This window comes from Oncorhynchus tshawytscha, linkage group LG05 (assembly GCF_018296145.1).
Source record: "Oncorhynchus tshawytscha isolate Ot180627B linkage group LG05, Otsh_v2.0, whole genome shotgun sequence".
Taxonomy (NCBI): Eukaryota; Metazoa; Chordata; class Actinopteri; order Salmoniformes; family Salmonidae; genus Oncorhynchus; species Oncorhynchus tshawytscha.
In genome coordinates, this window is record NC_056433.1 from 50,474,497 (window position 1) to 50,501,389 (window position 26,893).

The following is a 26,893-nucleotide window of genomic DNA, read 5'->3' on the forward strand; positions in this document are numbered from 1 at the left end:
CAAGTTTTAATGACTCCAACCTAGGTGTATGTAAAGTTCAACCTAAGGAGGCTGACGAAATTTGGCTTGGCATGCACAATTTAGAGAATCCTGTCGGGATGTATCACCGCCATGTACGGAAATTGCACCGCCCGCAACCGCAGGGCTCTCCAGACGGTGGTGCGGTCTGCCCAACGCATCACCGGGGGAAAACAACCTGCCATCCAGGTCACCTACAACACCTGATGTCAAAGGAAGGCCAAAAAGATCATCAAGGACAACAACCAACCGAGCCACTGCCTGTTCATCCCGCTATCATCCAGAAGGCGAGGTCAGTACAGGTGCATCAAAGCTGGGACCAAGAGACTGAAAAACAGCTTCTATCTCAAGGCCATCAGACTGTTCAATAGCCATCACTACCACATTAGAGGCTGCTGCCTATATTCATAGACTTGAAATCACTGGCCACTTGAATAAATGGAACACTAGTCACTTTAATAATGTTTACATATTTTGCATTACTCATCTCATATGTACAGTGGCTTGCGAAAGTATTCACCCCCCTTGGAATTTTTCCTATTTTGTTGCCTTACAACCTGGAATTAAAATGGATTTTTGGGGGGTTTGTATCATTTGATTTACACAACATGCCTACCACTTTAAAGATGCAAAATATTTTTTATTGTAAAACAAACAAGAAATAAGATGAAAATACAGAAAACTTGAGCATGCATAACTATTCAAACCCCACCCCCCAGACATTTAAATGTTTTGGACCACTTGAGTGTTGCTTTAGCAGTATGCTTAGGGTCATTGTCCTGCTGGAAGGTGAACCTCCGTCCTAGTGTCAAATCTCTGGAAGACTGAAACAGGTTTCAGCTACATTTTAGTCTCATCTGACCAGAGAACCTTCTTCCATATGTTCGGGGAGTATCCCACATGCCTATTGGCGAACACCAAACATGTTTGCTTATTTTTTTCTGGCCACTCCTCCATAAAGCCCAGCTCTGTGGAGTGTATGGCTTCAAGCGGTCCTATGGACAGATACTCCAATCTCCGCTGTGGAGCTTTGAAGCTCCTTCAAGGTTATCTTTGGTCTCTTTGTTGCCTCTCTGATTAATGCCCTCCTTGCCTGGTCCATGAGTTTTGGTGGACGGCCCTCTCTTGGAAGGTTTGTTGTGGTGCCATATTCTTTACATTTTTTAATAACGGATTTAATGGAACTCCGTGAGATGTTCAAAGTTTCGGATATATTTTTATAACTCAACCCTGATCTGTACTTCTCCACAACTTTGTCCCTGACCTGTTTGGAGAGCCTCTTGGTCTTCATAGTGCCGCTTGCTTGTTGGTGCCCCTTGCTTAGTGGTATTGCAGACTGTGGCCTTTCAGAACAGGTGTATAAACTCAGCAAAAAAAAGAAATGTCCACTCACTGTCAACTGCATTTATTCTCAGCAAACTTAACATGTGTACATATTTGTATGAACAAACCAAGATTCAACAACTGAGACATACATAATCTGAACAAGTTCCACAGACATGTGACTAAGAGAAATGGAAGAATGTGTCCCTGAACAAAGGGTAGGTCAAATCAAAAGTAACAATCAGTATCTGGTGTGGCCACTAGCTGCAGTGGTGTACAGGCCTTGGTGTAACGCTCATTCCTTCGACGACAAACACGAATCCAACCATCACCCTGGTGAGACAAAACCACGACTCGTCAGTGAAGAGTACTTTTTGCCAGTCCTGTCTGGTCCAGCGACTGTGAATTTGTGCCCATAGGCGACATTGTTGCCGGTAATGTCTGGTGAGGACCTGTCTTACAACAGGCCTACAAGCCCTCAGTCCATCCTCTCTCAGCCTATTGCGGACAGTCTGAGCACTGACGGAGGGATTGTGCATTCCTGGTATAACTCGGGCAGTTGTTGTTGCCATCCTGTACCTGTCCCGCAGGTGTGATGTTCGGATGTACCGATCCTGTGCAGGTGTTGTTACACGTGGTCTGCCACTGCGAGGACGATCAGCTGTCCTTCCTGTCTACCTGTAGTGCTGTCTTAGGCGTCTCACAGTACAGACATTGCAATTTATTTCCCTGGCCACATCTGTAGTCTTCATGCCTCCTTGCAGCAGGCGTGAGGCACGTTCACGCAGATGAGCAGGGACCCTGCGCATCTTTCTTTTGGTGTTTTTCACTAGAAAGGCCTCTTTAGTGTCCTAAGTTGTCATAACTGTGACCTTAATTGCCTACCATCTGTAAGCTGTTAGTGTCTTAACGACCGTTCCACAGGTGCATGTTCATGAATTGTTTATGGTTCATTGAACAAGCATGGGAAACAGTGTTTAAACCATTTACAATGAAGATCTGTGAAGTTGTTTGGATTTGTATGACTTATCTTTGAAAGACAGGGTTTCTTTTTTGCTGAGTTTATATACTGAGATCATGTGACACTTAGATTGCACACAGGTGGACTTTATTTAACAAATTATGTGTCTTCTGAAGGTAATTGGTTACACCAGATCTTATTTATGGTCTTCATAGCAAAGGGGGTGAATACATATGAACGCACCCCTTTTCCGTAAAAAAAAATGTATTTAAAAAAAAAAGTACTTTATTTAATTTCACTTCACCAATTTGGACTATTTTGTGTATGTCCATTACATGAAATCCAAATAAAAATCTATTTAAATTACAGGTTGTAATGCAACAAAATAGGAAAAATGCCAAGGGGGTGGATACTTTTGCAAGGCACTGTATATACTGTAATCCATTCTATTCTACTGTATCTTAGTCTATGCCGCTCTGACATTGCTCATCCATATATTTATATATTCTTAATTCCATTCCTTTACTTAGATTTGTGTGTATTGTCGTGAAATTGTTAGATATTACTACACTGTTGGAGCTAGAAACACAAGCATTTCACTACACCCGCAATAACATCAGCTAAACACGTGTATGTGACCAATAAATCTAATTTTATGTGCCCACTCTGGTATTGGCACATGCACGCTAGCCAACAGCTTGCAGATACAGCGCAGATATAGCCTACTACATGATGAGATTATGGAGAAAAGTGCAAGATTTTTTGTTGGTCAAATGGCAGCCAAGCATTGATCGTCATGTCACCAGAATAAGACCCTCAATATTTATTATTATAGGAGTATAAAGCGCATCACTGTGCACTTTCACCACCCTGTGAAGTTCATCATAACTTATTTCATTTGTAGCCTAATAAACTGCATGCTTTGTCATGATGTTATGAAAAAAACATCTGACATGTAGGCTACTTTACTCGCATAAAAAGGTTGAATGGAAACCTGGTTAATGTCAAGCCATTTTGAGGATGCTGGAATTATATTTTGGATGAACATGTGCATGCCATGCCTACAGGAGACTTTTGAAGTGGCCGAATCAGATTAAAACATTGTGACTGGTTGTGTTTCTGCCACATATAAAAGGTCATAATATTTATAATTTAACTTTTAAATTGTAAGGCTATATTGAAGCTTTTCAGAGTAGTTCCACAACTGATCCAAATCTTATTAAATAGTCAAATCAGGGCTTTTGAGACGTTATTCAAATGACATTTTCACTGCAGCCTAGAATAGAATTGTATTGTCCCTAAACATGATCAATAGGGGGAGCTTTTTGAGATGTGTGTCATGTCTTCACTGTTCACTCACACAGTACCTGGCCTCTCTGCTGCCTATCAGCTATTCCTATTTGTTCTTGTGGGTTAATATTCAAAATTGATGCAGCTTTGAATGCTTTTATGTGTGGTATGATTGTTAGCCTGTTGCAGATCTGGACAAACTATCCAATAAGCACTATTGTCACAATGAATGGTGGATGGAGGGCAGGATGAACCGTTAGACTGGTAGGCTATACTGACCTGTGGTATAGTTAAGCAATAAGGTCAGAGGGGGTGTGGTATATGCCCAACATACCACTGCTAAAGGTTGTTCTTAGGCACGACGCAACGTGGACTAGCCTGGATACAGCCCTTAGTCGTGGTATTTTGGCAACATCACTGCACTCTATACTTTTCTGTAAACTGACCATCTCTGCCCATCGCAAGACCCACTGGTTGATACTTATTTATAAAACCCTCTTAGGCCTCACTTCCCCCTACCTGAGATATCTACTGCAGCCCTCATCCTCCACATACAACACCCGTTCTGCAAGTCACATTCTGTTAAAGGTCCCCAAAGCACACACATCCCTGGGTCACTCGTCTTTTCGTTTCGCTGCAGCTAGCGACTGGAACGAGCTGCAATAAACACTCAAACTGGACAGTTTTATCTCAATCTCTTCATTCAAAGACTCAATCACGGACACTCTTACTGACAGTTGTGGCTGCTTTGCGTGATGTATTGCTGTATCTACCTTCTTGCCCTTTGTGCTATTGTCTGTGCCCAATAATGTTTGTACCCTGTTTTGTGCTGCTATCATGTTGTGCTGCTGCCATGTTGTGTTGCTACCATGTTGTTGTCATGTGTTGCTGCCATGCTATTTGTTGTCTTAGGTCTCTCTTTATGTAGTGTTGTGTTGTCTTTCTTGTCGTGATGTGTGTTTTGTCCTATATTTTTATTTTATTTATTTAATCCCAGCCTACGTCCCCGCAGGAGGCCTTTTGCCTTTTGGTAGGCCGTCATTGTAAATAAGAATTTGTTCTTAACTGACTTGCCTAGTTAAATAAATATTATTATATTCCACAAACCCATGAGGTGCCTTATTTCTATTATAAACTGGTTACCAATGTAATTATAGCTGTATAAATAAATGTTTTGTCATACTTGTGATATATGGTCTGATATACCACAGCTTTCAGACAATCAGCATTCAGGGCTCAAACCACCCAGTTTACAATAAAAGTTAGCACACTGAAAAGGAAAAGCATAGTGCATATGGGAAGTACCAAAACACCATAATTTAGGGGAGGCGCATGCTAGCAGATTAAGAAATTTGGCTAGGATGGAAGAAAGTATATAGTAAAACCTGCAACTAGCGAATGTAACTACGGGGAAAATACACTACCCTTCCCCGTGCCCAATAAAGAAAACACACAACCCTCCCCAAAGCAACAAAAAAAAGTCTGCCAAACCCACCTTCCCCAGTAAATTGTGATGTGTCCCTAAATTCCCTGTAGAAAAAAGATTGCTGTCTGAGTGCAGTATAACTGCAGTACACTGTAGTATAACTGTGGTTAGAATGCCGTAAAACTGCAGTATGCTGCAAATACTGCATCCAAAATAACAGTTATTTTTACTGCAGACATTTAGCATTGTAACAGCAGTTACAGAGTAGTATAACTGCATCTCAACTGCAGTACACAGCTAAAAAGTTCAAACAAAACGATATTTAGCGACGGTATCGGTATCAACCGGGTCAAGTATCCTAGTTTGGAACATGGAGATAAAGAGCAATTCGATTCTTACCATGGATATCTTTCTGAGCGATATTCTGAGTTCGAATGAGCGAGGACAAGCGTCGGACATCCCCCTTGAATACACATTCATGGACTGGAAAGTCTTCGCGGGTTCGTATGATAGGGTTTTTGTTGTTATCATCGATTACGTCCGCCGTTGATAATGTGTTAGTGTTTGCATTTATCTGCGATTGCTGATTCTGATGTTGTTGCTGTGCCGATGGAGATTTGACCAACTTGTGATTGCTAAAGATTTTACTTGCTTTGCCTTTATTATTAGTCTTGGTTAAAGTAAATGTCCCAGTTGCAGCCTCCTCGTCCGGTTCCAGTAAATCCTCTTCTTTGCTCGGTTTATGATCCTTGCGCAGGGAGCGGATCTTTTCTCCGGTCATTTTCTAAACAATTGACAGCAGAACGGAGGGTGCCGTTGACGATGACCCTCTGGGCAAATAGATGTATTTCGTTGGCAAGAATGCAAATGGTAGTTCACCCAAAAACTGTAGATTACATAACATGAAAACCACAAATTCTTCAATGAATACAATGAAATAACAATGCAATTTAAATCGGTAGCAAATACTCCACAATAACTAAGTAACTACCAGAACTCTGTCCCCTTCTTCTCATTGACGAAACTGTCCCTGCATAAGCGGCTCCTACAGAGCGCATCTGCCATCTTCCGCCAGTAGTATCGCGAGAGTTTACAACGGTTACAGATTTTACATGATTTATTATCTGGTGGTTAAATTGTATCAGGGGATATTACAAACCAATGTGGTTACAATATTACAACCCAATAGCTACAGTGTTCAGGCCTACTCATAATGAAATGCATTGGCTACTATTATGCACACTAAGCATCAATAAGTTATTAATATTAGTTTAAAAAATATATATGTTGCAAAGCAAACTAGGACACTAGCAACTACAAGTTAAATTCTAGTGTTCTCAAAAAAGTTAATGGTTACAATACTTGACTGACAGACACGCACAGTCAGTGGAATTCTATGCATTTTATGTACCCTTTGACAATAACAACATTGTGTTGGTTGTGAGGGCCACCACCGACCCAGAAGATTGGGTGATTTCGCTCTTCAAGGATAATGTCAGTAAAGTCTTTAATCGGGTCAATACCGCAAGGCCGCGGGCCGATGGTATTCCAGGGTGCATTCTCAGAGCATGTACAGAACAGCTGGAAGGTATGCTCACGGTAATTTTCAACCTCTCCTTGGCCCAGTCTGCAATTCCCACATTTTAAGATGACCACCATCATTCCTGTTCCCAAGAAAATGACACACTGCTCAACTCATTTCAACCATAGACCGATATAGCATCCACAGTTACAACTCATAGGTGACACTTAAGCCTTGTTCACACTGAAGGCCTTAATGCTTGTTTTTCACATCTGTTTTGGAATGATGATGGTCCAAACAGAATGTTACAAGTAACTAAATCAGATTTATGTTCAGACAGCAGTCATTTGCATCTGGGTCATACCTGAAATTGTGATAGTACAAACTGGCCATGACAAGGAACCACAATTGGAAGGCATGAGGAGTTTCTTCGTGGTCTCATGGAAGGGTTCCAGACCTTGGCCGAACGCCACGACCAAGCATTGAACACATTGCTAGAGCAATTCCGTGGGTTGTCTACTATGCAGCCTACCACGACGGTAACCTCCCAGCCCCTCAGTTACCCGGCTGGTAGCAGCGTAGTCACCATTGTTTCCCGGCAACCCCACTTACCTCCCCCGGGGGAGCACTTAGATGGAGAGTTGGGCACCTGTTGAGCGCTTCTCGCTCAGTGTTCACTCATCATCGAGCTGCAGCCCTCATCCTTTCCCTCAGACTGCTCTAAGATAGCACACCTCATCACACTGATGTCTGGGAGGGCTCTCGCCTGGGCTACAGCAATATGGGAACAACAGTCGGCCGTATTCTTCAGTCTGGAGGAGTTTGTGGCAGAGGTAAAGGTTTTTGATGCTCCATTGTATGGGAGAGAGGCTGCCCGGAAGTTACTCCAGCTTCGGCAAGGCTCCCACAGTGTAGCAGACTACGCAGTGGATATCTGCACTTTGGCAGCTGAGAGTGCCTGGAATCCGGAAGCACTGTTCGACATGTTCCTGCACAGAGTTTCGGAGTAAGTAAGGGACGAGCTTGCTGCCCAGGAACTACCGACGGATCTCGACTCGCTCATCGCCTTGACCATTCGGATCAATGGGCGACTACGAGAACGAAGGAAGGAGATTCGATTTCACTCGCCCGTCCACCTCGCCTCTAAGGTATCCTGGAAGTCCCCGATGGCTCTGTTGCCGAGAGAACCCAAGGCTTTCTGAGTTTCCCCGGGAGACTCCAAAGACTGCTGATCCACCTCTTCCCCAAACCCATGCAACTAGGCAGAGCTAGGCTGTCTCCAGCTGAAAGGCTATACAGGCTTCACACTAAGAGCTATCTGTATTGCAGGACTACTGGTCATTTTGTCTCCACCTGTCCACTAAAAGACCAGGCTCACTGGTAGGAACGGGTACTCTGGTGGGCCATACGGAGAATTTTTCCTCTCCCCTTACTTGCATCCCTTTTCATGCCATGTTGCTGTGGGGGAACCAGTCGCAATCTCTCCGGGTACTCATTGACTCTGGGGCCGATGAGAGCTTTATGGACGCTACCCTGGACATTAGAGCACTGGACGGGCGCTCTTTAGGCCAGGTCACCCACAATTACCACCCATCAATCTATGTGTGTCAGGGAACCACAGCAAGACGATCCAGCTCCTGCTCTTTAAGTCTCCTCAGGTTCATGTGGTATTGGGATTCTCCTTGCTCCAGCGACACAATCCCTTATTCACTGGTCTGCCGGTGCTGTCATGGGCTGGAGCCCGTTCTGCCACGCCCATTGCCTGAAGTTAGTGCAGCCTGCCCCGGGACATCTTCCTGGGGCCTCAGAAGTTGCCCCAGACCTCTCCACCATTCCCACGGAGTACCAAGACCTCCGGGAGGTGTTCTGTAAGGCCCAGACCACTTCGCTGCCGCCACACTAACCATATGACTACAGGATTGTTCTTCTTCCAGGCATCACTCCGCTACGGGGACAACTGTACTCTCTGTCGGGTCCAGAGACCAAGGCTATGGAGACCTACATAGAGGACTCCCTAGCTGCTGGGTTCATCCGTCCTTCTGCCGGTGCAGTGTTCTTTGTGGAGAAGGACAAATCTCTGCGCCCGTGCATCAACTACCGATGTCTCAACGACATCACGGTGAAGATTCACTAACCGCTACCTCTCATCTCCTCGGCCATCGAGCCGCTCCAGGGGGCCACCGTGTTATCCAAGCTGGGCCTACGGAACACCTACCACTTGGAGCGGATACGGAAAGGGGATGAGTGGAAGACTGCCTTCAACACGACCCGCTGCTACTACGAGAACCTGGTCATGCCCTTTGGCCTTACCAACGGCCCTGCTGTGTTCCAGGCTCTGGTTAATGATGATCTCCGTGACATGTTGAACCGGTTCGTCTTCATCTACCTCAATGACACCCTCGTCTTCTCCCGCTCCACCCATGAACATGCGCTCCGACAGATTCTCCAATGCCTCCTTAAGAACCAGCTTTTTGTAAAAGCAGAGAAGTGCAAATTCCATCACTCCACCAACCCTTTTCTGGGTTACATCATCACTCCAGGGAGTGTACAGATGGATCCCGGGAAGGTAAGAGTGGTGGTGGATTGGCCCAAGCCTACGTCCAGAGTACAGCTGCAGTGTTTCCTGGGTTTCGCCAACTCTTATCACTTCTTTATCTGGGGCTACAGCACACTGGCTTTCCCCCTGTCTGCACACACCTCTCCCAAGGTTTCGTTCATGTGGTCCCCAGCTGTTGACTGGGCGTTCCGGGATCTCAAACACTGCTTCACCACAGCTCTCATCTTGGTTCATCCTGACCCGTCCCGCCAGTTTGTAGTGGAGACCGATGCTTCGGAAGTCGGAGTGGGGGCTGTTCTGTACCAGCGGTCTGCCCTGGACCTCAAGTTGCATCCCTGCACCTTCTTCTCCCACCGCCTCAACGCCACGGAGAGGAAATACGATGTGGGGAATCGTGAGCTTCTTGCGGTGAAGATGGCATTGGAGAAGTGGAGGAACTGGCTGGAGGGGGCAGAACATCCATTCATTGTGTGGACCGACCACAAGAACCTGGAATATCTCTGCACCACTAAGCGCCTCAATTCCAGGCAGGCTAGGTGGAACCTACTGTTCGTCCGGTTCAACTTCTCCCTCTCCTATCGGCCGGGATCCAAGAATGTCAAGCCGGATGCACTATTACACCGCTATAGCCCCACGACTACTACCCCGGAACCTGAGACCATCCTTCCCGCCTCTTGACTGGCGATGGCACTCAGCTGGGGAATAGGGAACCATGTTCGGGAGGCGCAGCGTTCCCAGCCATGTCCGTGCCTGACTTGGGCTCTCGTTGGACCCTGGCTTTTGTGCGACAACGCTTTTGGTGGACTACCATGGTTTCTGACGTCTCCGCATTTGTTGCCGCTTGCACGGTCTGTGCACTGAACAAGACTCCTCAGCAAGCTCCGGCTAGATTCTTCCAACCTCTGCGTGTCCTTCACCATCCCTGGATTTTGTCACCGCCACCTTGACCATTGTGGATCGGTTTTCCACTTCATTCCTCTTCCCAAGTTACCCCCTGCCAAAGTGATGGTCCAGCCCATGGTGCAGCACGTCTTTCGGATCCATGGACTGCCAGCCGACATGGTCTCCAACCGGGGTCCTAAGTTCTAGTCCCGGTTCTGGAAGGCGTTCTGCACCCTCATTGGGTCGTTGGCTAGCCTGTCCTCCGGGTTCCACCCCCAGTCCAACGGCCAGTCGGAGCGAGCCAACCAGGACCTTGAGACTACTCAATGTCTGCCATGACCCCCCAGGGGGCAAATCTGTGGTGGCTCTATAGCTAATTATCTGCCCTTCGGGGTGGAATCCCTCAAACTCTTCCCCTGGTTTACCGGCCCATTTCCCATCTCCAAAATCATTAGCCCCTCTGCTGTTCAGCTTCTGTTGCCCCGTACCCTTCATATACTTCCCACCTTTCATGTGTCCAGAGTTAAACTCATGTCCCACAGCCCTTTGTCTCCTGTTGGTTCAACCTTGGGGCAAGGGGGTTCCAGTACCTTGCTGACTGGGAGGGTTATGGCCCGGAGGAGAGGTGCTGGGTCCCCACCAGAGACATTCTGGACCCAGGCCTCATTGCAGATTTCCAACACCGGCACCCCGGTCAACCAGGTATGCACCCAGGTAGGATGCCAGGTGGCGCCCCTAGAGGGGTGGTACTGTCACACCCTGATCTGTTTCACCTGTCTTTGTGCTTGTCTCCACCCCCCTCCAGGTGTTGCCCATCTTCCCTGTTATCCCCTGTGTAATAATACCTGTGTTCTCTGTTTATCCGTTGCCAGTTCGTTTAGTGAAACCTTCCAGCGTTTGTCCCCATGCTCCTGTCTGTTTGTTGCTCCTGTTTCCTAGTCCTTCCCGGTGTTGACCCTTCTGCCTGCCCTGACCCTGAGACTGCCTGCCATTCTGGACCCTTTGCACCATCTCTGGATTACTGCCCTCTGCCTGCCTTTGACCTGTCGTTTGCCTGCCCCTGTATTCAAAATAAACTTTTGTTTTTTCGACACTGTCTGCATCTGGGTCATACCTGAAACGTGATAATTGGACATGATTTGGAAAGGCACACACCTGTCTACATAAGGTCACACAGTTGACAGTGCATGTCCGAGCAAAAACCAAGCCATGAGGTCGAAGGAATTGTCTAAGGAGCTCTGATACAGGATTGTGTCGAGGCACAAGTCTTGGGAATATTGAGTTTGGGTGGTGGACCATTCTTGATACACACAGGAATCTGTTGAGTGTGAAAAACCCAGCAGCTTGCAGTTCTTGACACAAAGCGGTGCACCTGGCACCTACTACCATACTCCGTTCAAAGACACTTAAATATTTTGCCTTGCCGATTCACCTTCTGAGTGGTACATGTACACAATCCATGTCTCAATAGTCTTAAGGCTTAAAAATATATATATATATTTTTTACCTGTCTCGTTCCCTTTATCTACACTGATTGAAATGGATTTAACAAGTGACATCAATAAGGGATCACCTGGATTGACCTTGTTAGTCTGTCATGGAAAGAGCGGGTGATGTTAATGTTTTGTACACTCAGTGTACCAGTCAAAAGTTTGGACTCACCTACTCATTCAAGGGTTTTTCTTTATTTTTACTATTTACTACATTGTAGAATAATAGTGAAGACATCAAAACTATGAAATAACATATATGGAATCATGTAGTAACCAAAAAAGTGTTAAACAAACAACATATATTTTAGATTCTTCAAAGTAGCCACCCTTTGCCTTGTCTTTGCACACTCTTGGCATTGTCTCAACCAGCTTCATGAGGAATGCTTTTCTGCAGTGGGAACCACACATGCGTTCACCTACTCAGCGTCTCACAAAGACACGTCAGTTGGAACCAAACATTTCAAATTTGGACTCATCAGACCAAAGGACAGATTTCCATCAGTCTAATGTCCATTGCTCGTGTTTTTTGGCCCAAGCAATCTCTTATTATTATTGGTGTCCTTTAGTAGTGGTTTCTTTGCAGCAATTCGACCATGAAAGCCTGATTCACGCAGTCTCCTCTGAACAGTTGATGTTGAGATGTGTCTGTTACTTGAACTCTGTGAAGCATTTATTTGTGCTGCAATCTGAGGCTGGTAACTCTAATGAACTTATCCTCTGCAGCAGAGGTAACTCTGGGTCTTCCTTTCCTGTGGTGGTCCTCATGAGAGCCAGTTTCATTGTAGAGCGTAATTGTTTTTGTGACTGCACTTGAAGAAACTTTCAAAATTCTTGAAATATTCTGTACCTTCTTGTCAGTAATGATGGACTGTCATTTCTCTTTGCTTATTTGAGCTGTTCTTGCCCTAATATGGACTTGGTCTTTTACCAAATAGGGCTATCTTCATATATACCAACCCGGGTGCTGCTCTACCTTGTCACAGCACAACTGATTGGCTCAAATGCATTAAGAAGAAAATAAATTCCACAAATGTACTTTTAACAAGGCACACCTGTTAATTGAAATGCATTCCAGGTGACTACCTCAGGAAGCTGGTTATTGGGGTCAAAGGCATTTTGTAACACGGCGTCTACGGCCCCCAAGGGCCAAATCTGTGGTGGCGCCGTCTCTCCATTTTGCATACATCTACCTCTGTGCCAGATTTGACTATCTCAAAATAGTCCTTCTGAATTGTACAACTGTGTTAGCACCGGAGCAGCACCGGAGCAGCACCGGAGCAGCACCGGAGCAGCACCGGAGCAGCACCGGAGCAGCACCGGAGCAGCACCGGAGCAGCGGAGACGCCATCACGTCATCAAGAAACATGACAGAAATTGGATGAATATAAAACATGAATATCTGCAGTGTGAGTGATGGAGAAAAAAAATTGGCCTCGAAGACGAAAAGTGTAATTTTAGGACTTTTCTAAATGGACTTCTCTATGTGTCCATCTATGGGAAATGTATTTTTGGGCTCGACTTTAGCTAAACTGCAATAACGAAATTGTCCTATGAGCACATTGAAAAGTGTACTTCTAGAATGGAACCCTGGGGTCCTAGCTAAAACCCCCAAGGGCAAAATCTGTGGTGGCTCCATAATGAAACCTTTCCAAGGTATATAAATGTGCCTCTCTGACAAATGTGGTACTTTTATATAAAAATAGTCCTTCTGAATTGTAAAACAGTTTTACCGTTGGGGGCCATTTTGTAAAATGTCTGCCATGACCCCCCAGGGGGCAAATCTGTGGTGGCTCTATAGCTAATTATTTTCAGGGTACATGAACCTCCCTCCGTACCAAATGTAGGTGCTGTTATCTCAAAACAGTCCTTCTGAATTGTAAAAGTGATACGTTTTTTATTGATGGATAGCCAGGGGCACGCTCCAACACTCAGACATAATTTACAAACAATGTATTTGTGTTTCGTAAGTCCGCCAGATCAGAGGAGGTAGGGATGACCAGGGATGTTCTCTTGATAAGTGTGTGAATTGGACCAGTTTCCTGTCAAAATGTAACAAGCACTTTTGGGTGTCAGAGAAAATGTATGGAGTAAAAAGTACATCATTTTATTTAGGAATGTAGTGAAGTAAAAGTAAAAGTTGCCAAAAATATAAATAGTAAAGTACAGATACCAAAAAAAACTACTTAAGTAGTACTTTAAAGTATTTTTACACCACTGTATAACTCCGGTAAAGAAATATTCTGCCAGGTGCATAGTCTGTGGTTATAGAGTAAGACCCTAGAAGGACTGTCGATCTATAAACTTTAAAATTTTACTTTACAGTCAAACTGTCTTCAGCCTGAAACACTCAACAACATAGCACACCAGCTCCCCCCTGTGGCACAGGACTGGAAATAGTGTGATAGAGAAAAAGTGTACTGCTTTTTATCACAGCAATAACTTGACTCTCCTCCGTAGCATCAATGGGAGTATTGTTGTTGTTGTTTTACAACATTTACATTATTATGTACTAAGAAGAAAAATACAAATGTGTTATAATAACTCTCTGTGTAAATGTTTATGAATGTGGAAAAAAATACACTAAACTGTCTTCAAGAAATTAGTGGTATAAATGTGTCTTAGATTACTTTGAAACTAAGAACAAACAATATGATTTGTATGTAATCAGGGGCGGACTGGGACCAGAAAACTGCACTGGCATTGCTAACACACCGGCCCATTTTTCCCTTCCCTTGAGGCCCCCACACCGGCCCATTTCCCCCCTCAAGGCTCCAAAACCGGGCCAATTTTTTCTGGAGACCCCATTGCTAACCAGATAATTCAAATTTTGCTTTAAAAAAAACAAGTTGGACAGGCCCACTGGGCTAAAAATGGACCAGCCCACCAAAATGCCAGATAGCCAGTCCGCCCCGGCGCGGATGTAAATATATAATGCCGCATACTCTTCCTCCTATTGGCTTAAACCATGCATCATACCATCATTTATGTGGAAAAAATAAACCATGCAAGCAAGCATAGCAAACAAGCCACGAGCTAACTCGGGTTACGGGAAGTCCCTGAAATACCAATCCGTGCCATCCTCCCCTTGTAGAGAAGTGGTGATTGGGTTAGAAAGAATTTGGGCGTTTACACATCGCAGTTAAAGTCACAATTGACTTCTCATTATGAGTATTCAACGGTAAAACATAGCGACACATCACTCTCAGGGAACCGGACTGGATTTGCAACACATGGCTTCTTCACACCATCAAAACGACTTGTCCACCGGTTTCCACCCGCAGTTCAAATCTTTCGCAACAGAGGCGATCCACGTTGGGCAAGAACCGGAGCAATGGAAATCTATGGCCGTAGTACCACCTATTTCTCTGTCCACCACGTTCAAGCAGTATAGACCTGGAGATCATGCTGTAAGTTGCCTGATGCAATAACCTTGGTGTCTGGTATCGAAGGCTGTTAGTTCCGTATAGGGTGTCTTTATACCAATCCGGTATACTGAACCGGTCCCGTTCAACGAATTTTCAGGGAAAATGTTGATGTTAATATTCGTATGTATGAACGTATGGCTGCTAGTCTTTCCCTGCCTAGCACATACGTTACCCATTTTATTACACAGTCAGAATGTTGTCTGCGCAACCTCTGACAGTGATGGGGAAATGAGCTTTTTTTTTGTGACGAATATCTGAAAGTGAACCATTTATTAGATTTTACCGGATCATTAATGACCAGGTGATCATCAGTACCAGCATCTGTTTATCTATAGAAGCTGTGGCAAATGTGTGCTCTCTACATGTAATGTATCTTCTCATCAGGGTTTTGAGTACAGTCGGAGTGGAAACCCGACCAGAAACTGCCTGGAGAAAGCTGTTGCTGCTCTGGATGGAGCAAAACACTGTATGTGTTCCATGTCAGACACCATTACCTCGTGAATTTGTATCTAATCCAATTGAACAAGTTAGAGAATGTATATTCTAAAAGGTCGAAAATAGACTTAACTAGCCTCGTGACGATAATGTGTAACTATCGTTAACTGAATTTCCTGTGTAGGTCTTGCTCTTGCCTCTGGGCTGGCTGCGACTATGACCATCTCTCACATGCTGAAAGCTGGAGATGGCATTGTCTGCATGAACGATGTGTATGGAGGTAAGACCTGGCCCACAGTGTCTAAAACTGTCCAGAGAACCACCGAAATGGTAGACAACGTTGTGGGTGGAAGACCACACACATCTAAGTTTTTATATTTGATGCATATGACCATGAAGCATTATTAGATTTTGATTTTTCTCTCCAGGTACCAATCGTTATTTCCGAAAGATTGCTGCAGAAGTTGGCTTGGTTGTGTCCTTTGCTGATTGCACCAAAATCGAGTTGCTCCAGGCTGCTCTTAAGCCAAACACAAAAGTGAGTGGAATTCTAAGTCTACTTAATGACCTTATTTCACTATTTATTTTTTGCCTAAATCAACCCAGGTTTCAGGTTTCTTATTCGTACAAGAATAGATGTCATCCAGCATCAGCGCTTTTTTTTTTCCCCCCCTTTTGTTCTTTATGTTAAGTGCTCCATCCTGAGCTTTGCCGTGAGTCATCGGACTCCATTTGAGAATTCAATAAGAGGCGCTTCACTCTCCCTGTGACTTGGCTCTCCAGTCCCTACATGACTATAGTTTATGACCTACATGTTATAGTTGCGAGTTTTGGGTTGGGAGCCAAACTATGAAACCCAAACACCTGTTGAACTTCTATTTAAAAACAAATATGCTCTTTTATTTTCTCTTTATGTAGTTGGTATGGATCGAGACCCCCACCAACCCCACCATGAAAGTGGTGGATATCCAGGCCTGTGCAGATGTGGTCCACCAACAAAACACTAATACCGTGGTGGTTGTGGACAACACTTTCATGTCAGCCTACTTCCAGGTTTGTTTATACAGTAGCAGTCAAAAGTTTGGACACACTCATTCCAGGGTTTTTCTTTATTTTGTACTATTTTCTACATTGTATGAAATTTTCTACAAACTATGAAATAATACATGGAATCATGTAGTAACCAAAAAGGTGTTAAACAAAAATATGTTTTAGGTTCTTCAAAGTGGCCACCCTTTGCCTTGATGACAGCTTGGCACACTGAGGTATTCTCCTGGAATGCATTTCAGTTAAAAGGTGTGCCTTGTTAATTTGTGGAATTTCTTTCCTTAATGCGTTTGAGCCAATCAGTTGTGTTGTGACAAGGTAGGGGTGGTAAAAGACTATATTATGGCAAGAACAGCTCAAATAAGCAATGAGAAACAATAGTCTATTACTTTAAGGCACGAAGGTAAGTCAATCTGGAAAATTAAGAACTAAGTGTCTTCAAGTGCAGTCGCAAAAACCATCAAGCGCTGTGATGGAGCTCATGACGGCCGCCACAGGATTTGCAGCCCAAATAAATGCTTCAGAGTTCAAGTAACAGACACGTCTCAACATCAACTGTTCAGAGGAGACTGCGTGAAGCAGGCCTTCAGGGTGAAATTGTTGCAAATAAACCACTAATAAAAGGACATAAGAAACTTGCTTGAGTCAAGAAACTCAAGCAATGGACATTAAACTGGTGTAATTCTGTCAAAAAAATTTATATTTGGTTTCCATGTCTTTTGTGAGACTCCGAGTAGTTGAGCGGATGATCTCCGCATGTGTGGTTCCCACTGTGAAGCATGGAGGTGGTGGTGTGGGGGTGCTTTGCTGGTGACACTGTCGGTTATTTATTTAGAATTCAACGCACACTTAACCAGCATGGCTACCACAGCATTCTGCAGCAAAACACCATCCCATCTGGTTTGTGCTTAGTGGGACTCATTTGTTTTACAACAGGACAATGACCCAACACACCTCCAGGCTGTGTAAGGGCTATTTGACCAAGAAGGAGCGTGATGGAGTTCTACATCAGATGACCTGGCCTCCACCCAATTAAGATGGTTTGGGATGAGTTTGACTGCAGAGTGAAGCAGCCAACAAGTGCTCAGCACATGTGGAAACTCCTTCAAGACTGTTGGAAAAGCATTACAGGTGAAGCTGGTTGAGAGAATGCCAAGAGTGTGCAAAGATGTCATCAAGGCAAAGGGTAGCTACTTTGAAGAATCTCAAATATAAAATATATTTTGACTTCACACACTTTTTTGGGGTGGGGGGTTACTACATGATTCCATATGTGTGATTTAATAGTTTGTTACAATGTAGAAAATAGTAAAATAAATAAAACCCTTTAATGAGTGGATGTTTTCCAAACTTTTGACAGGTACTGTATTATGTTTTATGCATTGCTCCATTCAGCCCAGTGGCTGTTGGAGATGAATGAAGGTTCATGATTTGAAGTGGATGTTCTTTCATTTCACGCTCTCTTAAGCTTCCGAACACACCCAGTCATTTCCTCTCCTCATAGACCGGCTCAAACCGAGTCATTGATTAACCCAAATGTACTCTGCTTGTCTCCTGCTCTTTAGCGCCCCTTGGCCCTCGGCGCGGACATATGCATGTATTCAGCTACTAAGTACATGAATGGTAGGTACACAGTTTGTACATTGATGTTGACTGAAGAGAATTCCCATTGGGTTTGATCAAATGAGTTTAAATATTTGATTGACAGGTCACAGTGACGTTGTAATGGGCCTGGTGTCTGTGAATCGGGAGGACCTGTATGACCGACTGAGGTTTCTACAGAACGGTGAGAGATGAATGAATAGCAACTGGCAAAAAGCCATGTATGTTTAGGTGATAAACCGTCACATTTTTACCCTATGATTCGAAGCACTCATCGACGCAGTTGCTCAACTCTTGTGACCTACTTTCGCTCATCAAACGTCCGCACATGCTCGTGATGCCAGGGCTTTCCACCAATTCTAAACCGCCGATAAAGAAGGCTTTGTGTAGCACTCTTGTTGGTTGTTTGTCTGAGGGGCTGATTGGTAGGTTTTGTAAGACTTTGTTCTTCCTTATTGTGCCTTAATCCTGATCCTAAAGCCCTCGGAGCGGTGCCGTCCCCCTTTGACTGCTACCTGTGTAACCGCGGCCTGAAAACCCTGCACCTGCGCATGAGGCAGCACTTCAAGAATGCCCTGGCAGCGGCCAAGTTCCTGGAGGCCGACCCCAGGGTGGACCGAGTCATCTTCCCAGGTAACAGGGGTGGGGTGGGGTTTCTGGATATCAAACTAGTATTTCTGTATGTTGTATAAAACACATGTAACATATTTTGACATGACCTGCTTTCTGGATGATATAAAAAATATCAATGTAGTCACTCTGGTAATTCCCTGGGCCAGTATTAACACAGTTCATGCATCTCCAGTTACCCTCATATTCTCTGATTTGAATGGACCGCACATTGTGGTCATTGAATCTAACAGTTGACCGATTGGTTTTCCTCTTATTCCCTCTCCACTCTACAGGCTTGCCCTCCCACCCCCAGCACGAGCTGATGAAGAAACAGTGCACAGGCTGCCCAGGGATGATCGCCTTCTACATAAAGGGAAACCTGGAGAACGCCACCATGTTCCTCAGCAACTTAAAGGTAATTACAAAATTGAGATGCTCATGTGTGATTGACACGACAATGCCAAGACGAGCTGTACTGGGCTGATATGGTTATGCATACAACGTAGTTGCTGGAAGTGACTCAAGGATCGGCTCTATAGTATGAATCGGGCATCATTGTATTTTACTACAGTATGTGTCGAGGATTCAATCACAGATGGACACTGCAATAACATTGTGCTGTTTTTTTATTTCAAGTTATTTGCACTTGCCGAGAGCCTCGGTGGTTATGAAAGCTTGGCAGAGCATCCGTAAGTATACCCAAATATCATCAAAACATTAAACTGCTACAATATTACCATTCATTCACTATTCCACTATTCTTGTTAATTACAATGTTTCAGCTGAACCAATTAATATGGTGTGGTATGAAAATGTTCAGTATTTTAATTGCTTAACTTTTAACAATGCCATAAGGGGGCAGCAGTGGTTAAGAATTGTATTTATTTTGAACCAACTTGAATCAGACAAAATACATTTAACCTGTTTAATAGTGGAAGAAATGGAGACCTGCACACTGTCAAAAATAAATGGATCCAAAACTGAGGCTTGAATGCAAAATAGATGTTTAATGGAAACATCACGGTGCCCAAAGAATATCATAATGCAAGAAAGGGAATAAATAAAAGGTGAAAACAAACATTGTGGCCTCACGCCATCAGTGTAAATTGTTGGTGCACACACCTGCTTCTTAGATTGCATCCTACCTGGTGACTTGGAGAAGATGTGTGTCTGCACCACGTACACTCATTACTGGTGTCCCCCAGGGCTTGGTTCTAGTCCCTCTTCTCTCGATAAACCAAGTCACTCAGGAGACCATGTGAGGATATGACGGAGCTATCATTGTTATACAGATGACATTCAACCTCCAGCTGCGTACCCCCTCTAGCACCAGGGTTAGCGCACTCTTAAATGTTTTTGCCATCATTGTAAGCCTGCCACACACACTATCCAATACATTTTATTAAAACGCAAGACTGAGTGAGTTGTCACAACCCGGCTCGTGGGAAGTGACAAAGAGCTCTTACAGGACCAGGGCACGAATAATATAAAATTATTTTGCCATCTTACATATTAAACCGTATTTGTGAATAACTCCCCACAGGTTAAGCCCAGTCCAAGCTCTTCTCTGTCCTGACACCCCAATAGTGGAACCAGCTCCCCCCCCGAAGCTAGGACAGCAATGTCCTTACCAATCTTCTGAAAACATCAAACCCTACCTCTTCAAAAAGTATCTTAAATATTCCCCCTTCTAGCCCTCCCTACTGATGATGGCTACGATATTGATGAATAATGTACTTTCTATGCCTGTGTAATGTGGTTGTCCCACCTGGCACTCTTAAGATGAATTCACTAAGTCGCTCTGGATAAGAGTGTCTCCTAAATTATGTAAATGTATTTGGCATTCAAGCCTCAGTTTTGTATCTATACCCTTTGACAGTGTGCGGGTCTCCTTCTTCCAGTATTCTTATTTTGACTCCTATGCACCTGGAACAGACACTTTTCAGTAGTAAGGACCTTTTTAAAAGAGCGCCAACGGCCTCTGATCATACCTGTTCAATAGTCATAAAAATGTCTAAGTGCTTTCAAGATACTCTAATTGAGGCACAACATTATACACACCCCTGCATAACTTGGCCTTTAATCAGAAATGCACTTGTTTGAATAGTGAGCTATTTATTACCCTCTTCGTTCCCTCTCTCAGGGCGATAATGACCCATGCGTCTGTTCCTGAGAGTGATAGGGCGGCCCTTGGGATCAGTGACACAATGGTCCGTCTGTCTGTGGGGCTGGAGGACGAGCAGGACATCATCGAGGACCTGGAACAAGCCCTGAACGCCGCTGTAAGTACAGTACACTCCCTAAAAACAGGTCTCAATTCAGCTAGCCTAACACCAAGAACCACAGATTTCTGCCCAGCGATGTACAGTATCTATGCCAAGTCCAGACAAATGGGTCCTGGTCAAGAAGTGATAATTATCCCTGGAATATTTTTGCCCCACACATCTGTAGCAGATCTGAATATCCTGACCACACAGTTGTTTCCATCTTGATTTATTCCCTCATTTTGAGCAGCATCCAAAGAAGTAATATCTTCAGGACGTGCCATGACCAGAGGTGGTCTGTCGTCAGCGGGACGGAGCGGCGCTTTAGCACAACGCACACAATGATGAAATCATCATTAGGGAACAACCTGCTCTTTAAACATGGCTCCTTAATTATTTAATTGATTCTTTGGATACTGTTTTTATCAGGAGCACTTCCAAGGACGTTTTAATCCATTTGGCTGCTTTTAACATTAAAATAATGCAATCTTGTGTTTGGAGGGTGTTGACAGGGCATTGTGAATTTGAATAAGAACCTAATCTAAACTGGTATCCAGGACACTCGTAAGGCAAAAACATTTGAGTTACTTTCTGCTTCATTCAGTTAACTTGAACTAATGAACCAGAAGGTCTTGCTCTGGAAATGTCTGGATAGTATGCCTAGATGGATAATGTATGCCCAGTAAAGGGAGCGTGGGGAAGCTTTGTCCCCCAGAGTTTGTCTTAATGTTGGCCAGTGAGGAAGTGCCAGTTTGTCCTTGCCGAGCAGTTTTATATTCTAATGGAATGACAAACTAGTGCTGTGGTAGGATTATTTTGAGCTATGTGGTGTTGCTGAACTCGACTCAGTTCACTAACGGGCTTGTTCTCTGCTCAAAACACGGTGACATCAGGGTTTTCTATGAGGAGAACCAACCCCACATGTTGGAGCTCTCATCTGACGGTGTAAACTATCACACATACTGCATCTGCCTGCTACTCAATGAATGTGCTTTGTTTGGGAAAGATCTCGTTGGATCATGTGACCATTACCAAACTCAATAAAATCAGTTTGCAGTACATTAACCTGTGCCTTTCACTTCCTGAAACATACTGTAGAATGTTGCCTAGCCGGCAACTTTGTTTTACTCCACTGTTTTAATATAAAGACAATCTTGTGTTTTGGCAGCTACACAACATCCGGGTCTAGCGTTAGCCACTAGCAGGACCAGGGTTGGTTACAACAAACCCACAGCAAGGTAGCTCTCCAGGACCAGGGTTGGTTACAACAAAAATCCTGTAGCTCTCCAGGACCAGGGTTGGAGAGCCCTGCTCTAGTGCCACCTGGTAACTTATGCAGACTCAACACATGGATAATCTTTTAGCCATAGTGTACTTATGTCACCTGATTTGTACATTTCTCAATACTACTGCATCTGATTTTACAATTAAAGACCCTTGTAAAATCTGTCAAGTATTTACACATTCCTCAAGCTTCTACAGTAGGGCTGTTTGATGTACCCCTCCCTAGGTTTGGAGCTCTTCCAAATACACAATGCTGTCACATTAACAGTGGTTCCCTGGCGCACTATTTGGTGAAACGCATGAATGGGTTTAATGTTCAAAATGCCTGCCAGGGTGGATACCTTTCAGATCAAGACTGTCACACTGCTGTATGGTCTAAGTGTAGAAGTTGAGCTGTTAAACGCTTTGACACCCTCTTTTTCAGATGTGCTCCGCCCAAATGTTTTGATTTCCACAATTTGAACTGTGACTTGTTTGAGTGGTGGTGGTAATGTCCTTTGGCACAATGCTCCCCAGCACTGTCACTCCCCCAAGTCTGTTCCTTTGCTGCAGCAGATGACTAGAGGTAAAAATCAAAGCACCCTCAATGTGTGCATCAATACATGTGCAATTGTATTAAATGCGTCTTTTTTGGGGCCTTGTCAGATCTTGTCCATGTGTTTAGTACATATTCTCTATATTCGAAGCCTAACAGCAGTTGGTACTTCTTACAGTGATCACCAACCTTAGTCAAAAAGCAAGCCAAGATCTACATTATTTTATAAACATGACTTAAATGTAACTATAAAAACAGCTCTGTAGGAATGTTTGTGCAGTAGCCTAATACATTCACACCATTGGCTATATGCCTGGCATGCCAATATTGTTCTTCTCAGACCGTATATTTCAAAACAAGCTTTGATAAAATAGATCAGTTGGTGTAGCACTTGAGGCACAGATGAGCATAAATTTAAAGTTTTTATTTTACTGGGCTGATAGTAACTGCATCTGATGGTCATGGTGCTTTCAAAACAAAAGTGAACTCCAAAAGAAACTGTCAAATGACGTCAGTGATCTTCAGGTCAGAAAGATGCCAGAGTTACGAACTTTGAATTCCGAAGTGGATGATCATTCAAAACTAATTTCCCAGTCAGATCTCGGTTTTTTTCAGTTGTCTAGAACGCTCTGAGATCAGTTTTGAACACTGCATTAGTCTCTGGAGGGAGAGCAGCAGAGAGTCCGCCTCTTTCCTCCAGAGGGGACACCTCTAACTGAAGTCGCACCGCTTCCACATCTGCCTCATGCACAAATATTGTTCCTATGACCAGAGATTTTGAAATATTCCATGATATTAAAACAAACAAAATGCAGGGCTATCGATACACTTGGCTATTCATTCATTGCAGCTGCAGCGCAAGTGAAAAGCGCATTGTTTTGTAAGTGAATAAAAACTTATTTACTAAAACGGCACTCTTGCTGGTCAAGGTTTTATAAAAGTTATGAAATCTCACGTACGCTAGTATCAAAGTTTGCTGTAGGCAGTGTTGTGGAAACTATAGACAGTGCAATACGGGGAAAAGGGAGTGCAAGCCTTTATCGTTGGAGTAAATGATCAACAGTCCCTGTTATCTTAGTTCACTTTGATAACTTCCTCATACTGTAAGGACAGACAAAAACAAAATGTGCCACAGTCTCGTGATACAAGATTCTGCTTTTAGTTTAGAGAGAATAATCACAAGTAGGATTCCTTACATACATTGGTATAAAAATCAGGAAGACCATACAGCACCTTTGTTTTTGAGTCACTTGTATTGGATGCTTATATCATTAGCTGCCTCACTACATGGGTTGACCTCTCAATAATGAACATCCAGATTCACTACACTGGTTTCTTATTGTCTCCGCCTAGTGGTGAATCAATGGTAAATCCCAAAAATTAAAAGACCACATCATGGGATACAAGCATGTACTGTATTGTCCTGTTAATATTCATTACATCACATCATTCAATTCACACCATTCAATCCCAGACATTCCAAATTGGCATTCTCAGTATGCAGGCACAGACATACAACATCAAACAGCAGTCAGAAGGACAGTGATTCCTCACAAAACCCAGACACACCCACCCCCCCACAAAATGTAATCCATTGGAAGAAGTATTACTGGGATATTTGACATGTTGTCTTTATTCCTTTACCACTCCATAATGTTGAATCTGTAGATGCTACAAAGCAACAATTAGTGTCATATGAAGCTTTAACGCTTTGCTCTGGGGTCCTACTAATAACCCCAGACAGGTACCCAAAATGATCAGTTCAGGTTCACATTTTGAACACGTTAACAATGGCTTGGTCGATTGTGTTGGTTCTCCTCTACACGCTAGGAGGCATTTGATAATGCATTAGACTCATAATACAGGTCCCTCAAGCGTCTATTAGCTCTAGCGATGCAGAAGGAGCTAGGCTATCGTCCTGTGCTAACCCATGGACTATTTCCTAACCAGAGCAATAGCTCAAAGGTCTAAAAAAAAAACATACGAACAAGACTTTTTAAAAATGAGATGTTTCAGGTGTTATGTCCAATAGAGCAGTGATTATTAAGCAATGATAGATGAGAATCATTGCTATCGATACCTATATTGTTGAACATAATATACTCTGCGGGCATATCAAAGTTCCAGACTGGGGTGTCTGTTACTTTTAGCGTTATGATCCAATTTGTAAGCATTACCAACAGAGTGAAAGTGAAAATAGATTCCTGCTGGTGATTTTCAGGATGTGCAATGATACAAGTAAAAGGAGGGCTGTGATTGGCTACAATGCCTACTACGTCAATTTCTCTGGATAAAAATGGGCCATAACTTAAACTAAGAGATCCCACTCTTGAACTTTGATATGCACGTAGACTAAAGTATGTTCAACAATATATTGATAAATAGGCCAAATAAAAAAATATATATATTTTCAATATTCAATTTGTCAATATTCATCAATTAATGTAAAAAAATGTCTTATTGAAATTTAAATACTACTCACATTACAGAGCAAGAGGTAGAGGTAGAGCTTCATATGACACCAATCTTTACTTTAGCATCTACAGATAAAACATCATGGAGCTTCAAAAGGAGGCCTTATGTGAGGTCCAAAATGACATACATATGCCAACTTTGATTCATTATTTCTCAAATTATGCTTTTAGATACAAAATGTCAAATATATGACAATCCTTCCTCCAAAGGACTATTCCATAGATTACAATTCGTGAAAACTCCCCAAAAGCATGTTTTTTTGGAGTCTGGTTCCGTGAGGAATCACTCATTAGTATTACATGTCAAACAACTTTTGAAGAGGGGTTCTCTGTAGTTGATAGTGATCCTGACCCTTCAATTGACATAGTGGCAGGTACAGTACAGTTGACTGAAGCCATATGTATGTAGCTGCAGAAACGCTACAGAAAGTAGAATCTAAAAAAAAAGGTCCATTTATAAGACATGGCATGCAGACCTTGACCAGGGTTTAGCGGGTTTTCATCCAGGAGGAAAGTGGCTAGTGCTGCTCCCATTTGACAAGTGAAAGCAGTTCCTATACAGGGAGGAAATGGTGGGAGAGGGAAGAACGTGGCGTTAATCCATTTCCCACGAGAAGGCTGTTCAAGGCCCCATAACTGGATCACAAGTGTTTTGGTCCTCGTTCGAGAATGTCTCGAGTTGGTACAATTTCCTTGAATCAGCACAAGAGTATCATACAAAGATACATACCCCCCTCATCGAATATTAAAAAGTAGAAATTACCAACGAATTTGTACACTGACAATGTGCAAATCAAGGCACTATTGACTTTACATTGAGCAAACTGTTTGGGTCTTCTCATAAGGAGACCGTGGAATGGAAATGTGCAATTGCCTGCAGTTTTTCCTCATGAAAACTAAGTATTTAAAAAAGAAAACATTTGTCCATAGAGTCCATGCGGCCGCGCAAACTTGATTTAATTTGTCTCTTAAAAAACTACAACAATATATTAAGTGTAGAAAAAGTGCTTGGTGACACATCCTGTTATTACCAGGCATAAGTCACAAGTATATAAACACACATCCATGATCCGTGTCCATGGCAACAGTGACAATAACAGACTCCTCAAGACCGAGGGACCGAGGGGGGCCCACCATAGATATCCAGTTCCTTAGCGAGTTCTATTCTGCCTCCTGTCTGTGTCAAGCTGGGTCACTATAGGGGATGTCGGGGTCTGAGAAGCGTCTGAGGGCCTTGCTGGTGGCCTGGAGACTTTGTGGTGTGGAGCTAGAGAGGGAGGAGGTGGGAGAGGGGAACAGGCCTTTGTCTGGACTGATGTACAGGGACTGGGTGCCGTCTTTGCGTCGGGCGGGCTGTTTCCGCCTCTTGATCAGGTTGAAGCCACGGCTGGCAGGAGGGGTTGAGGGCCGCAGCGGGGGGCTGCGAGCGGATGCCCGGCGGCAGCTTTACTGTGCCGAGGATGATGGGGCGATGGCGTTGTGGCCGGGAGGTGGAGCCAGAGGAGACTAGGTTGCAGAGAGAGGAATGTCCCCTGGGGCCTTAGGTCTCTGGGCAAGGTCAGCTCGGCCTAATTCAGCAGGAGAGAACGAGGATGAGAAAGTAAGTGTTAAGAGGGGGAAAAAAACAGCATCATCCACTCAGAGTTCGAGAGTAACAGCCATCCTGAAAGGGCTCAATATCACCACAAATAAACACCATGTTAGTTCGGTCAATATCTTTGCGTGCCACACAGACACTCATGC

At 43.8% G+C, this 26,893-nt stretch overlaps 3 protein-coding genes across 13 annotated transcripts in view; 1 reads left to right on the forward strand and 2 right to left on the reverse strand.

Annotated features, from left to right (window-relative positions):
- LOC112250766 (ankyrin repeat domain-containing protein 13C) overlaps positions 1-6,041 on the reverse strand; it is an 89,206-nt gene extending 83,165 nt beyond the window's left edge. Inside the window, exon 1 of the mRNA XM_024421177.2 lies at positions 5,418-6,041. Within this exon, the coding sequence (XP_024276945.1) occupies positions 5,418-5,799 (382 nt within the window). The 5' untranslated portion in view covers positions 5,800-6,041. The remainder of the gene's footprint in view (positions 1-5,417) is intronic.
- Positions 6,042-14,524: 8,483 nt separating this feature from the next.
- Positions 14,525-22,785, forward strand: LOC112250769 (cystathionine gamma-lyase). Of its 2 annotated transcripts, none has more exons than XM_024421182.2 (12): positions 14,525-14,879; positions 15,282-15,363; positions 15,517-15,612; positions 15,761-15,870; positions 16,251-16,385; positions 17,945-18,002; positions 18,088-18,165; positions 18,462-18,614; positions 18,887-19,008; positions 19,230-19,282; positions 20,737-20,875; positions 22,026-22,785. In XM_024421182.2, exons 1-12 carry the CDS (start codon positions 14,703-14,705, stop codon positions 22,044-22,046), a joined length of 1,224 nt encoding a protein of 407 aa, XP_024276950.1. In that variant the 5' UTR covers positions 14,525-14,702; the 3' UTR covers positions 22,047-22,785. The 2 variants fall into 2 exon arrangements, with proteins under 2 accessions (XP_024276950.1, XP_024276951.1); XM_024421183.2 differs by lacking the exon at positions 22,026-22,785 and adding an exon at positions 21,108-21,922 and having other exon boundaries at positions 14,532-14,879.
- The window catches only part of LOC112250770 (unconventional myosin-IXb-like), a 99,771-nt gene continuing 94,214 nt past the window's right edge, over positions 21,337-26,893 (reverse strand). For all 10 annotated transcript variants that reach the window (XM_042322046.1, XM_042322048.1, XM_042322042.1 and 7 more), the window contains one exon: positions 21,337-26,718. In XM_042322046.1, coding sequence (XP_042177980.1) covers positions 26,657-26,718 — 62 coding nt within the window. In that variant the 3' untranslated portion in view covers positions 21,337-26,656. The remainder of the gene's footprint in view (positions 26,719-26,893) is intronic.